The sequence below is a fragment of the Salvelinus sp. IW2-2015 genome, linkage group LG18, assembly GCF_002910315.2.
Source record: "Salvelinus sp. IW2-2015 linkage group LG18, ASM291031v2, whole genome shotgun sequence".
Classification (NCBI taxonomy): domain Eukaryota; kingdom Metazoa; phylum Chordata; class Actinopteri; order Salmoniformes; family Salmonidae; genus Salvelinus; species Salvelinus sp. IW2-2015.
The window spans coordinates 21,462,267-21,477,747 of record NC_036858.1 but is presented as its reverse complement, the minus strand read 5'-3'; the positions used below and the strand labels follow the sequence as shown (position 1 = coordinate 21,477,747).

General features: G+C 41.9%; 1 protein-coding gene across 1 annotated transcript in view; it reads right to left on the bottom strand.

Moving 5' to 3' along the window:
• Positions 1-15,481, bottom strand: part of nrg3b (neuregulin 3b) — a 412,760-nt gene that overhangs the window by 66,821 nt on the left and 330,458 nt on the right. Inside the window, exon 4 of the mRNA XM_024008300.2 lies at positions 14,692-14,718. Coding sequence (XP_023864068.1) covers positions 14,692-14,718 — 27 coding nt within the window. The remainder of the gene's footprint in view (positions 1-14,691; positions 14,719-15,481) is intronic.

The window sequence follows — 15,481 nt, the reverse complement described above, 5'->3', positions numbered from 1 at the left end:
TGAGATGTTGCTTCAATATATCCACATCATTTTCTTTCCTCATGAAGCCATCTATTTTATGAAGTGCACCAGTCCCTTTTGCAGCAAAGCACCCCCACAACACGATGCTGTCACCCCTGTTCTTCACGGTTGGGATGGTGTTCTTTGGCTTGCAAGCATCCCCCTTTTTCCTCCAAACATAACGATGGTCATTATGGCCAAACAGTTCTATTTTTCTTTCATCAAACCAGAGGACATTTCTCAAAAAATATGATATTTGTCCCCATGTGCAGTTGCAAACCGAAGTCTGGCTTTTTTATGGCGGTTTTGGAGCAGTGGCTTCTTCCTTGCTGAGCAGCCTTTCAGGTTATGTCGATATATGACTGATTTTTACTGTGGATATCGATACTTTTGTACCTGTTTCCTCCAGCATCTTCACAAGCTCCTTTGCTTTTGTTCTGTGATTGATTTGCACTTTTCGCACTAAAGTACATTCACCTCTAGGAGACAGAACGCGTCTCCTTCCTAAGCGGTGTGACGGCTGAGTGGTCCCATGGTATTTATACTTGCGTACTATTGTTTGTACAGATGAACGTGGTACCTTCAGGGGTTTGGAAATTGCTCCCAAGGATGAACCAGACTTGTGGAGGACTACAATTTTCTTTCTGAGGTCTTGGCTGATTTCTTTTGATTTTCCCATGATGTCAAGCAAAGAGGCAGTGAGTTTGAAGGTAGGCCTTGAAATACATCCACAGGTACGCCTCCAATTGACTCAAATGATGTCAATTAGCCTATCAGAAGCTTCTAAAGCCATGACATAATTTTCTGGAATTTTCCAAGCTGTTTAAAGGCACAGTCAACTTAGTGTATGTAAACTTCTGACCCACTGGAATTGTTATACAGTGAATTATAAGGGAACTCATTTGTCTGTAAACAATTGTTGGGAAAATGACTTGTGTCATAACCGACTTGCCAAAACTGCAGTTTGTTTACAAGAAATGTGTGGAGTGGTTGAAAAACTAGTTCTAATGATCCAACCTAAGTGTATGTAACACCCCTTCAAATTAGTGGATTCGGCTATTTCAGCCACACCCGTTTTTGACAGTTGTATAAAATCGAGAACACAGCCATGCATTCTCCATAGACAAACATTGGCAGTAAAATGGCCTTACTGAAGAGCTCAGTGACTTTCAACGTGGCACAGTCATGGGATGCCACCTTTCCTACAAGTCAGTTCATCAAATTTCTGCCCTGTTGCTGTTATAAAGTGCTATATTGTGAAGTGGAAACGCCTAGGAGCAACAACGACTCAGCCGTGAAGTATTAGGCTACACAAGCTCACAGAACGGGACTGCCGAGTGCTGAAGCGCGTAAAAATCACCTGTCCTCAGTTGCAACACTCAATACCGAGTTTCAAACTGCCTCTGGAAGCTGCCATTGGACTCTGGAGCAGTGGAACGCGTTCTCTGGAGTGATGAATCACCCTTCCCCATCTGGCAGTCCGACGTATGAATCGGGGTTTGGCGGATGCCAGGAGAATGCTACCTGCCCGAATGCGTAGTGCCAACTATAAAGTTTGGTGGAGGAGGAATAATGGTCTGGGGGTGTTTTTCATGCTTTGGGCTATGCCCATTAGTTCCATTGAAGGGAAATCTTAACGCCACAGCATACAATGACATTCTAAACAATTCTGGGCTTCCAATGTTGTGGCAACAGTTGGGGGAAGTCCCTTTTCTGTTTCAGCATGACAATGATCCCATGTACAAAGCGAGGTCCATACAGAAATGGTTTGTCGAAATCATACATTTGGTCATGTACTGTAGTGTACCATCATGCCAAGTTGTACCCTCCTAGGCTTTATCACCTTATCATCTTTGCATATAATTGTTCTGTGACGTAATATTAATAATAATAATTAAAGCTGCAAGCACCATTGCCGGGGTTCAAGTTAAGTACTGTTATTCATTGTTGATACATGTTGAAGTGAGTTGAGAAGTTAAGATGGCAAAAGTGTCAATAGTACCTGAAGAGGTGCTTTAGGAGTATTGATAGTGTTTCATAATGACATTTTTCACATGCATAAATAATTGCACATAGTCAAACACACATACACAATTATTTTACAGCATTTCAATCTTGTTTAAGATATGTGGCTTAAATATGGCACGATTCCACAATTCTAATCAGTTTGCATCAGTTTCAGTGAGGGACTTTTATTTTGAAGGCAAACCGCAAAATCAACTATTGTGGCTGGCTAATGGTTATTGTGGCTAGCTTCACATAGGTCAGTTCTCAGTGTAACAACATGCTGACAGCAGTCTCATTTAACCCACTTTAAATGTTATGTGTCGTCTGAACCTTAGTGAAACTGTACACTCGTTTCTGAACCTAACATCAATTCGATTAGCGCCCTATGCCTACATGAGGTTTGGTGGTCTGTTGCAAATACACTTAAAACAGACTGTAGGCCTAAGCAACGTGAACTAACATCAGGCAGCTATGTTTAAACGTAGCTAGTTAGCCAACTAAGATTAAGTTAGCTAGCTACCATCTAACCAATTGCGCTAAAGTTGTGGCACTGTCAAAGTTTCAGACACTAGGAGCAATCAAATAACTTATATAACTTGCTATAGCTAGTTACTACCTAGCTAGTTAGCTACCGTAAGCATGCTGTACACACCAACAAACATAACACTGCCAAAATGGCAACACACATAACTTTATTTGATTGAGTCATCACTGAAGTTTAGTGACTCACACATGGTTAGCCTACCTTGCTCACAGGTGTGCCAAGCAGTATGCTAAACGATTATTTAGAAGTGTTATTTTGTCTTTTCTTTTAGTCTCAGACCTTGTTTGTTAGAAAACTTTTTTTCATCAAAACGGCAGAAAAAGAAACATAATAATAACTACGAAAAGTACATTTCCTGAAGAACATGTGGTGTGCATGCTAGCTTGTGAATGATTGATTAATTAAAATTATAGGATAGACGGAACATGTGAAATTTAGTTTGGTGTCTCTAGCTTGAACGTTCAAGAGTTACTGTTGGTCAGTTATTTTATAAAAATGTATATAGTTATTATTAATAAAAGTTTTTAAGAATGTGAAAGTTGGTTTGGTTTCTCTAGCTTGATGAAGCAAGAGTTACTGTTGGAGAGTTATTATGCTAATTATGCACATTTATATAGCTATAGCTGTTAAAATATTTTACGAATATGGAGATAGGATAGCCTTAACATGTGAAAGTTGGTTTGGTGTCTCTAGATTGAACGGTTCAAGAGTTACTATTAGTGAGTTATTTAATGCTAATTTATGCAAATTTGTATAATTTTTGTTGATACATTTTTATGAATTGGAAGTTAGGATACCCTTAACATGTGAAAGTTGGTTTGGTGTCTAGCTTGAATGTATCAAGAGTTACTATTGGTGGGTTATTTTATGCAAATGTATTCACATTTATATACTGTAATTGTAGTTAATTTATATAAGTATACTTGATATAAGTTTAATAATTTAAAGTTAGGATAGCCTGAACATGATAAACTTGGTTTGATGTCTCTAGCTTGAACYATTCAAGAGTTTCTGCTGGTGAGTTATTTATGCAAATGTCTGTACATTTTATATTGGTTGTCGTCAGTAGTTGTGTGGTTGTGGTCAGGAGTTGTGGTCAGTACTTGTCTGGTTGTGGTCAGTAATTATGTTCAGCAATTGTGGTCAGTAGCTGTGTGGTTAGTATTTGTGTGGTTATGGGCAGTAGTTGTGGTCATTAGTTCAAGAGTTACTGCTGGTGAGTTATTTATGCAAATGCAAGTAAATTGTTGTGATCAGGAGTTATGGCCTGTAGTTGCGTTGTTATGGTCAGTAGTTGTGTGGTCAGTAGTTATGTTGTTGTGGTCAGTAATTGTGGTCACTCTGCCCTCGTCACAATTTTTGCCTTCTGCATCCGTAAGTATACATAGCAACAGCTCTGTTTGGGCTGCTCAATGATGAAACAGAGAGCTAAAAGCTGACGTTAGCTAGCCACTTTTTGTACCTTTAAACTTCATCAAACAACTGTGACAGTAGTCATGTGGTTCAGTAGTTGTGTAGTCAGTAGTTTGGGTCAGTAGTTGTGTGATTGTGTTCAGTAGTGTTCTTTAGTGGTTGTGGACAGTAGTTCTGTGGTTGTGATCAGAAGTTGTGAGGTCAGGAGTTCTGTGGTTGTGGTCAGTAGTTGTGAATAGTAGTTGTAGTCAGTAGTGGCCAGTAGTGTTGTGGTCAGTAGTTGTGTGGTTATGGTCAGTAATTGTGGTCAGTTGTTGTGGTCAGTAGTTGTGGCCAGGTGGTTGTGGTTAGTAGTTGTGGTGATCAGTAGGTATGGTGATTAGATGTGTGGTCAGTAGTTGTGTGGTTATGGTCAGTAGTTGTGGTCAGTCGTTGTGGTCGGTAGTTGTGGTAAGTAGGTTTGTGGTTCAGTAGTTGTGTGGTTGTGGTCAGTAGGTTAGGTCAGTAGGTTAGATCAGTAGTTGTGTGGTCAGTTGTTCTTGTCAAGTAGTTGTGTGGTCAGTAATTGTTGTTGTGGTCAGTAGTTATGGCCATTAGTTGTGGTCATTAGTTGTTTTGTGGTTCAAGAGTTCAAGAGTTACTGTTAGTGAGTTATTTATGCAAATGTCTGACATTTTTTGTATTGGTTGTGGTCAGGATTTATGGTCTGTAGTTGCGTTGTTATGGTCAGTAGTTGTGTTGTGGTGATCAATCATTGATGTAATTTGTTGTGGTCAGTAGTTGTGGTCAGTAGTTGTGGCCAGGTTTTGGTGGTCAGTCGTTGTGGTGGTCAGTATTTATGGTAATTAGATGTGTGGTCAGTAGCTCTGTGGTTATGGTCAATAGTTGTAGTCAGTAGTTTTGTCTGTGGTCAGTAGTTGTGTGTTTGTGGTCAGTAATTGTGTTCAGTAATTGTGTTCAGGAGTTCTGTGGTTATGGTCAGTAGTTGTGGTCAGTAGTTGTGGTCAGTCGTTGTGGTCGGTAGTTGTGGTAAGTAGGTGTGTGGTTCAGTAGTTGTGTGGTTGTGGTCGGTAGGTTAGGTCAGTAGCTTAGATCAGTAGTTGTGTGGTCAGTACTTGTGGTTAGTAGTTGGGTGGTTGTTGTCAGTTGTACGGTTCAGTAGTGTGGTTATGTTTAGTTTTGTTCAATGGTTGTGGACAGTAGTTGTGGTTAGTAGTTGTTGTCAGTATTGGTCAGTAGTCTTGTGGTCAGTAGTTGTGCAGTTGTGGTCAGTAGTTGTGTGGTTGTGGTCAGTAATTATGGCCATTAGATGTGGTCCGTAATTGTGTTCAGTAGGTGTGGTCAGTAGGTGTGGTCAGTAGTTGTGGTCAGGTGGTTGTGTTCAGTAGTTGTGAAGGTCAGTAGTTATGGTGATACGATTTGTTGCCAGTAGTTGTGTGGTTGTGGTCAGATGTTGTGTGGTTGTGGTCAGTAGTTGTGGTTGGTAGTTGAGTGGTCAGTAGTTGTGCGGTTGTGGCCAGTAGTTATGTTGATAAGATGTGTGGCCAGTAGTTGTGTGGTCAGTAATTGTGTGGTTGTGATCAACAGTTGTGTGGTTGTGGTTCAGTAGATGTGTGGTCATTAGTTGTGTGGTTGTAATCAGTAGTTGTGGTTAGTAGTTGCGGCCAGTAGTGGTCAGTAGATGTGTGGTCAGTAATTGTGGTTCTGTGGTTGTCGCTAGGTGGTAGTGTTCAGTAGTCGTGGTTGTCAGTAGTTATCGTGATTAGATGTGTGTTCAGTAGTTGTATGGTTGTGTTCATTAGTTGTGTGGTTGTGGTCACTAGATGTGGTCAGCAGTTGTGTAGTTGTGGTCAGAAGRTGTGTGGTTATGGTCAGTAGTTGTGGTCAGTAGTTGTATGGTCAGTAATTGTGTGGTTGTGGTCGGTAGTTATGGCCAATAGTTGTGGTCATTTGTTGTTTTATGGTTCAAGAGTTCAAGGGTTACTGTTGGTGAGTTATTTATGCAAATGTCAGAKATTTTTTTTGTATTGGTTGTGGTCAGGATTTATGGTCAGTAGTTGTGTGGTCAGTAGTTTTGTTGTGGTGATCAGTCATTGTTGTAATTTGTTGTGGCCCGTAGTTGTGTGGTTTTGGTCAGTAATTGTGGTCACTCTTCACCCTCGTCTCCATTTTTGCCCTCTGAGTCTGTTGGTATCCATAGCAACAGCTCCATTTGGGCTGCTTAATGATGACACAGAGCCCTGCTAGTTGACATTAAATATCCACTTCCTGTACCTCTAAACTTTGGTCAGTAGGTGTGGTAAGTTGTTGTGTGGTTGTGATCAGTATTTGTGGTCAGTAGTGTTGTTCAGTGGTTGGGGTCAGTAGTTGTGTGGTTTGTGATCAGTAGTTGTGGATAGTAGTTGTGGTCAGTTGCTTTGTGGTCAGTGTAGCGATTTCAGTATTTGTGGTCAGTAGTTGTGTGGTTGGGGTCAACAGTTATGTGGTTGGGGTCAGTAGTTGTGTGATTGTGGTCAGTAATTGTGGTTAGTAGTTGTGGTCAGTAGTTGTGGTCAGGTGGTAGTGGTCAGTAGTTGTGGTGGTCAGTGTTTATGGTAATTAGATGCGTGGTCAGTAGTTGTGCGGTAATGGTCAGTAGTTGTGTGGGCAGTAGTTGTGGTCAGTAGTTGTTGTCAGTGTGGTCAGTCGTTTTGGTAAGTAGGTGTGTGGTTGATTAGTTGTGGTCAATAGTTGTGTGGTTGTGGTCAGTAGGTTAGGTCAGAAGGTTAGATCAGTAGTTGTGTGGTCAGTACTTGTGGTTAGTAGTTGTGTGGTTGTGGTCAGTAGTTGTGCGGTTCAGTAGGTGTGGTCAGTAGTTGTGTGGTTATGTACAGTAGTGGTGGTGAGTCATTTTGTTCAATGGTTGTGGTTCAGTAGTTGTGGCCAGGTGGTTGTGATCAGTAGTTGCGGTGGCCAGTAGTTATGTTGATAAGATTTGTGGCCAGTAGTTGTGTGGTCAGAAGTTGTGGTTTTGGTCAGCAGTTGTGTGGTTGTGGTCACTAGATGTGGTCAGCAGTTGTATTGTTGTGGTCAGAAGTTGTGTGGTTGTGGTCAGTCGTTGTGGTCGGTAGTTGAGTGATCAGTAGTTGTGTGGTCATACGTTTTGTGGTTGTGGTCAGTAGTTGTGTGGTTGAGTTGAGATGTTGTGTGTTTGTTGTCAGTAGTGTGGTCAGTAATTGTGTGGTTGTGGTCAGTAGTTGTGTGGTTGTGGACAGTAGTTGTGGTCAGTAGTTGTGTGGTTGTGGTCAGTCGTTGTGTAGTTCTGTAGATGTGCAGTCAGTAGGTGTGGTTAGTATTTGTGTAGTTATGGTCAGTTGATGTGGTTAGTAGTTTTGTTCAATGGTTGTGGTCAGTAGTTGTGTGTTTGTGATCAGTAGTTGCGGTTAGTAGTTGTGGTCAGTAGTTGTCGCCAGGTGGTTGTGGTCAGTAGTTGTGTGGTCAGAAGTTGTATGGTTGTGTTCATTAGTTGTGTGGTTGTGGACATTAGATGTGGTCAGCAGTTGTGTGGTTGTGGTCAGAAGTTTTGTGGTTGTGGTCAGTTATTGTATGAACAGTAATTGTGTGATTGTCGTCAGCAGCAATGTTCCACCTAAACCAAGAATGCAGTGCAGCTCCCCGGGACTACCATGCAGAAATATCAGCCAACAAAGAGAAGCATGAGATTGAACTTCACTCAACTTTCTAGAGTAGTGGTCACCAACCGATCGATCGCGTTCGACTGGTCGATCTCCAAGTCATTCCTAGTCGATCGCCAAACATTTCTGTAAAAAACCCAACGATAAAGCCTTGTGTTCCTATTTTTTTTATTAGTCTCTGACTGTTGGCAAAAGGTGCACCCAATTCAGCTGCCCTATAATTTTTTAAGGCACATTGCTTCCCACTACCACAGAATTATGGGTTTGTGCCCCATATTCTGCATGTTACAGAGAGTAATTGATATCCAATCCGACTGATTACAATCGATAAATTAAATCAGTAATGTATGGTTGTGAAATCTGCCAATAAGATTTATGTGTGACTTCCCAAACCTACTGTATATGAAAGTTATTAACAATCTGTTATGCTAACTGTCTGTAGCTAGGTTTACATTAACTTGTGCAGTGATTTTTTTGTTGAGATTTAGAAAGTTTGCATAGAAAGTAGATGCAACAATTGTCTGCCACGGTGTGTTTCGATTTAACTGTCTTGTGTCGATAAAAACAGCTGGACGTAGTGACATCAAACAACAACAACAAAAAATGTGTCGCAAAAAATAGAATGCCTAATAAAAGTGTTTAAGTGTTTCCATTATAAATTGCACATTAATATAGTGGCGAAAGCCTGTATGCGCTACCCACCTATCCATTTCATGTCTCAGGAGCAGGAGCTTATCTCCTGTTGTTTATCGCGATGAAGCTTGATGTACAAGCACACCACCGGATGGAATGCTAGTCTATCGCATGGCCTTACCGACAATCTATATAAAAAATCAAATAAAATCGGATTTGTCACATGCACCGAATACAACAGGTGTAGACCTTACAGTGAAATGCTTACTTACTAGCCCTTAACCAACAATGCAGTTTTAAGAAAATACATAAAATGTAAAAGATAAGAATAACAAATAATTATAGAGCAGCAGTAAATAACAATAGCGGACGTGAGTGCTATGGTTCGGTAGTCATTTAGGAAGGTTATCTTAGTGTTCTTGAGCACAGGGACTATGGTGGTCTGCTTGAAACATGTTGGTATTACAGACTCAGACAGGGAGAGGTTGAAAATGTCAGTGAAGACACTTGCCAGTTGGTCAGCGCATAATCGGAGTACACGTCCTGGTAATCCATCTGGCCCTGAGAACTTGTGAATTTTGACCTGTTTAAAGGTCTCACTCACATTGGCTGCGGAGAGCGTGATCACACTGTCGTCCGGAACAGCTGATGCTCTCATGCATGTTTCAGTGTTACTTGCCTCGAAGCGAGCATAGAAGTTATTTAGCTCGTCTGGTAGACTTGTGTCACTGGGCAGCTCTCGGCTGTGCTTCCCTTTGTAGTAATGGTTTGCAAGCCCTGTAATGGTTGTAATGGTTTGCAAGCCCTGCCACATCCGACGAGCGTCGAAGACGTTGTAGTGCGATTCGATCTTAGTCCTGTATTGACGCTTTGCCTGATTGATGGTTCGTCGGAGGGCATAGCGGGATTTCTTATAAGCTTCCGGGTTAGGGTCCCGCTCCTTGAAAGCGGCAGGTCTACCCTTTAGCTCAGTGCGAATGTCGCCTGTAATCCATGGCTTCTGGTTGGGGTATGTACGTACCATCACTGTGGGGACGACGTCATCGATGCACTTATTGATGAAGCCAGTGACTGATGTGGTGTACTCCTCAATGCATTGAAGAATCTGTACTAGCAACAAAGTCCTGTCGTTTAGCATCTGCTTCATCTGACCACTTATTTATAGACTGAGTCACTGGTGATTCCTGCTTTCATTTTTGCTTGTAAGCAGGAATCAGGAGTTTAGAATTATGGTCAGATTTGCCAAATGTAGGGCGAGGGAGAGCTTTGTATGCATCTCTGTGTGTGGAGTAAAGGTGGTCTAGAGTTTTTTTCCCCCATCTTATTGCACATTTAACATGCTGATAGAAATTAGGTCAAACTGATTTAAGTTTCCCTGCATTAAAGTCCCCTGCCTCTAGGAGTGCCGCCTCTGGATGAGCATTTTCCTGTTTGCTTATGGCGGTATTCAGCTATCCTTATGTGAGTGTCAAGCAGAGACACATTGGGTCCCATTTTTACAGTCTTTGGTATGACTTGCTGGGGATCGAACTCCCAACCTTCCAATCTCAGGCGGGACACTAACCATAAGGCCACTGGCTTGGTTTTATGTTTCAGGTAGCCTGCAAAAGTCGCAATGATTTTATTTGCGACATTGCTTTTGTAGAATAAACCTGGGTCAATGGAAACCTGCCTAATTTCAAGAAAGCTTATTTATAGATAATTCACATTTTTGTGGTATTTTGTGACGTCACACATTGTATGCTTAGGCTAAATAATTTTGTGGTATGTTGCATTGTATTGTAGATTCCCGCAGTGCACACTTGTGAATTAACTTTTCTAAATAAAAATAAAATATCTATTGTATGTTTTTGTGAAATTACCTGCATTTTTGGTGTGGAAATTACATTTTTATGTGTTGGGATTTTGTGACATGCTTTTATCCCTTTGTTGTATAAAATACATTTTGCTACAGCAGTTGATCCAATTGTTATTATTTTGTAAAAGTGATTTGTTCCTGCTGAAGAGGAAATGCATTGTACGTTGTGATGTGTTCATATGGAAATCATGTGTATGTTCCCTCAGCGCTATAATCCCTCAGCCTAAACCTTACCTTAACCAACTAATGTATTATGTTTCAACTACCTAATCCCCTACTTATCGTTTTACATGCAACTTAAGCTAACCTGCCAGCAACTGAAGCTAACCCGGTAACTAATGTGAGAACATAGTGCTGAGGGAATATGTGGAAGACGCTGTCACATGCACTGCATTTAATAAAGATGATGGTCACATAAGCTTTCTCACTTGGATGCCTTTTGCGCAACAAAGGAACATTGAATAAAAACATATATTTGTATAAATGAAAGATTGTTATCATAAAAAAAACAATGCTGGAGATTTATGGCAAATTGGATAACATTAATACAACAAAACATAACAGATATAACACAGGGAATTAGCCTATTAAAGATTTTGGAGAACACAATGTGAGTGCAATTAACAACCAGGTAGAAACAAAAAACAGAAGTGTTTCAGCCCTCTAGAACTGGAATTGAACAGCCCTGCTTTAGGTCATCTCATTGCCAGTTTATCTGGTCACTTATCCAGTTTAGCCAGGTCACATGGTCAACCTACCAGCTTAAGCAGCTTGACAAAGCTGGTCTATCAACATGACGACTCAATTTCCCCTATTGCTGACTACAAATTATCTATAACTGGGCTAATAACTCACTAACTAGCAAAGTTTTTGAACGAAATGTGCACACGTGGCTACATGCAGATCTTGCTTCGATCTCAAAACAAGCACATCTACTCACAACCGCTCATYCTGTAAACACAGTCCAGTTCAAAGTAAATGCCACAGATCTATATATGGCAATGGCCCTTTTGCATATAGACCTACTGCAGTTCTGATTGTTTATGCCGCACCAGTCTGTGTAGAGTATGGGCGGAGTAGTGTGTCTCAATCTAATAGAATCCTACTCCGATGTGTTCTGCCTACAACAAAATCTCTTGCATAGTTCATTTTGTTTCAGTGTGTTGCATTTAAAGTGGCTAATATTGCATTAATTTGATCACAATTGCCACAGTATAGGGACACGTTGATAGTGTTAACAGTTGTCACCAACCAGCGAGGCAGACGTGCTTTTTCAGTTCAGTGATTTTAATCTGGGTGGTAAATTAGTTAAATCGCAGTCACTACACAAACTACGAGTGGGTGTGTGCTTGAGAGAAAGAAGGGAGGATCGGTGAGGAAGAGAGAGAGAGATCGACATCAGACAGGATGTGATAGATGGAGAGACTTCTCTATCAAATCCTCTCTGATGTCGATCTCTCTCTCTTCCTCACCGATCATCCCTTCTTTCTCTCAAGCACACACCCACTCACAGTGTGTAGTGACTGCTGTTTAACTCATATACCACCCAGATTAAAATCACTGAACTGAAGAGAGATGCGTCTGCCTCGCTGTCTCGCTTCTCTTTCCACTGTCTTCATCTCTACCCTCTCCCTTTTATTTATTCTATAAGTGGAAGTGTGTGAAGTAAAGCCAGCGTGTGAAGCCGGAGTTAATGGAAAAATGTGCAGCAACAGGTTGGATGTATTCACTAGTCATTGCATGTGGGAAAGGGCAGATGGATGGATGAAACTCTTCCCAGTCGAGATGGGGATATTCATGACAGAGAACACGCACCTTTGACGTGACAATTCAATTGACGGGACTCAAAGGGCTGGTTTCCTGGACACAGATGAAGCCTAGGCCGGGATTCAATCCAAGCCGCTTTATAGAGCAGAACATTGAACTTTACTTTTAAAGGGGAAAATGCCTTTAAAAGGCGCCTCTGAAAATAAATCCCAACCCAAGTGTAGTCCTGAACTGAAAAGCATGTTCATTGGAGATTCTGTGTCAAGTAAATCGAACCAAAGAGTGTATATTTCTTTCAGATGCCCCAAAACATCATATTGTCGACTGTATTGCTAATGAACGCCACTGTGTGTGAATCCCAAGTCAACCCCTAGCCCTTTCCATGAGGCACCAGTGTAGATGTGAGAGTATTGGATAGGTGTGACGGATGTCACTGTGCTTGCATAGTCGTACTGTGGGCCTACCACTTCCTATCACACCAGTTTATATTGAGATTAGAACCCGGGACCTTTGCCTTGCAAACACACTTGATTGCCCTCTTGACAACGGCTTAGCCAACTATGCTACCAAAAAGCAAGAAATTTGATAGCGCATATGTTACATAATCAATATTGTGACAAGAGGCAAAATTGAGCTACATTTAAATTGCATAGACCTATCCACTCCTCTCACATCGACTCAAGTTGTCACGACTTCCGCCGAAGTTGGTCCCTATCCTTGTTCGGGCGGCGTTCGGCGGGCGAAGTCACCGACCTTCTAGCCATCGCTGATCCACTTTTCATTTTCCATTGGTTTTGTCTTAACTTCCATCACGCCTGGTTCCAATTCCATCAATTACATGTTGTGTATTTAACCCTCTGTTCCCCCCCCATGTCCTTGTCGGTAATTGTTTTCTTGTAGTGCTTGTGCACGGTTTGCTGGTATTTACCGGGTTTTGTTTGACCCATTTATTGTATTGTTCTGTTGACGGTGGTTTATGGATATTAAACGACACCGTTGTAAATCAGTTTTCGCTCTCCTGCGCCTGACTTCTCTGCCGCCAGTACGCACCTCACTACACAAGTGCCTATATGCAGTAGTGGTATGTGCTAGGCGTTGGTTTGGGATTTAGGGTATAGCTTGATGACATTAAATATGGTGTACATGCCCATGGGACATTTCCAATAATTTAAATGAAAACACAGTGTGCAGCGAGGAATACACTCCAGGGATATAGACACATCTACAAATATGAGTAAATGCATACATTATACATACAAAAGTATGTGGACACCCCTTCAAATTAGTGGATTCGGCTATTTCAGCCACACCCCTTGCTGACAGGTGTATAAAAACAAGCACATGGCCATGCAATCTCCATAGACAAACATTTGCAGTAGAATGTGGCACCCTTACTGAAGAGCACAGTGACTTTCAACGTGGCACCGTCATAGGATGCCAGCTTTTCAACAAGTCAGTTCATCAAATCTCTGCCCTACTAGAGCTGCCCCGGTCAACTGTAAGTGCTGTTATTGTGAAGTGGAAACGTCTAGGAGCAACAACGGCTCAGCTGCGAAATGGTAGGCCACACAAGCTCAAAGAATGGGACCACTGAGTGTTGAAGCGCGTAGCATGTAAAAATCGTCTTCTTCGGTTGCGACACTCACTACCGAGTTCCAAACTGCCTCTGGAAGCAACGTCAGCACAAGAACTGTTCGTCGGGAGCTTCATGAAATGGATTTCCATGGCCGAGCAGCCGCACACAAGCCTAAGATCACCACGCACAACGCCAAGCATCAGCTGGAGTGGTGTAAAGCTCAATGCAATTGGACTCTGGAACAGTGGAAAGACGTTCTCTAGAGTGATGAATCACACTTCACCATCTGGCAGTCCCACAGACGGATCTGGATTTGGCAGATGTCAGAAGACCGCTACCTGCCCCAATGCATAGCGCCAAATATAAAGTTTGGTGGAGGAATAATGGTCTGGAGCTGTTTTTCATGCTTTGGGCTAGGCCCTTTAGTTCCAGTGAAGAGAAATCTTAACCCAACAGCATACAATGACATTCTAGATGATTCTGAACTTCCAATTTTATGTCAAAAGTTTGGGGAAGGCCCTTTCCTGATTCAGCTTGACAATGCCCCTGTGCACAAAGTGAGGTCCACACAGAAATGGTTTGTCGAGATGGGTGTGGAAGAACTTGACTTGCCTGCACAGAGCCTTTACCTCAACCCCATCGAACACCGTTGGGATGAATTGGAACGCCGACTGCAAGCCAGGCCTAATCGTCCAACATCAGTGCCCGACCTCACTAATGCTCTTGTGGCTAAATGGAAGCAAGTCCCCGCAGCAATGTTCCAACATCTAGTGGAAAGCCTTCCCAGAATAGTGGAGGCTGTTATAGCAGCAAAGGGGGATCAACTCCAGATTAATGCCCATGACTTTGGAATGAGATGTTTGAAGAGCATTTGTCCACATTCTTTTGGTCATGTAGTGTATATATACGCATTCACACACAGGAGAACATGTGCAAACACAAACACAACATTGAACAATGCATTTGCAAACACACACACACACACACACACACTGTAACCAGTCAAGCACACTGCAGAGATCCTTCTTTCGATTGCAGCCAATACTAGCTTCCATGCAGATAGAATGCACCTATGCATCCATGGTGACCGGAGAAGGTTCATCTTTTCCCAGGTGAGCAAAGAGGGTTTTGCTCGATTGTGTTTTTTGAGCAAGGTATTTTCTGAGAGGTTGAGAGAAAATAAAGAGAGATTTACTGCATAAATGAAAAGTTTACTTACCCATGAACTCGATGCCCAGTTCACCCGCTGCTCCATCCAAGGACACAGCGAATAAGAGAGGGAGAGAGAAAGAGATGGGCACAGTGAGAGAGGGGGAGGGGGATGGAGACAGAGAGAGGGGGAATAGATTAAGAAAAAGTGAGGGAGAGCGATGTACAGAGAGAGGAGATGGGAAGAGGGAGAAGAAGAGGGGGAGAGAAAGAGTGGGAAGACAATACAGCGTTATTGAACAGCATTTTATATTAAACACAGTCATAACCCTCACTCAGGCTTTACCCACTGGAGCACTGCAGCTACATTACTAGAACCTGGACTTTGGTTGACTTGTCTCCCTGAAATCCCTTTTATTTTTTGTTGAATATTTTTTTTTCAAACATAGAAATGAATACTAGAATTGAGACAGACCTAAAATGCCTTTCATGTTCCAAGTCCAGACAATAAGAAAGCTTTCCTACTAATACTAGTACCTATGTTGTAGTGATAATTGTTCGCTCACCTCCTTTCTGACCGCAACCTTATGTTCATTTCAATATTCTACTTAGTTATCCCAGTTCTTCTGCTCACAAGACTGTCAGTAAAGACAGACACACGCACACAGACAGATGTAGGCTTAAACACACACACACAACACAACACACACACACACACACACACACACACACACACACACACACACACACACACACACACACCGTGTGCGCCTTTTGTGATTTTATTTGGATCTCTTTTAGTCCCCATTTGGACTAATCTTCCAAGAGTCCTGAAACATTAAAATACAATTTATAGCCTT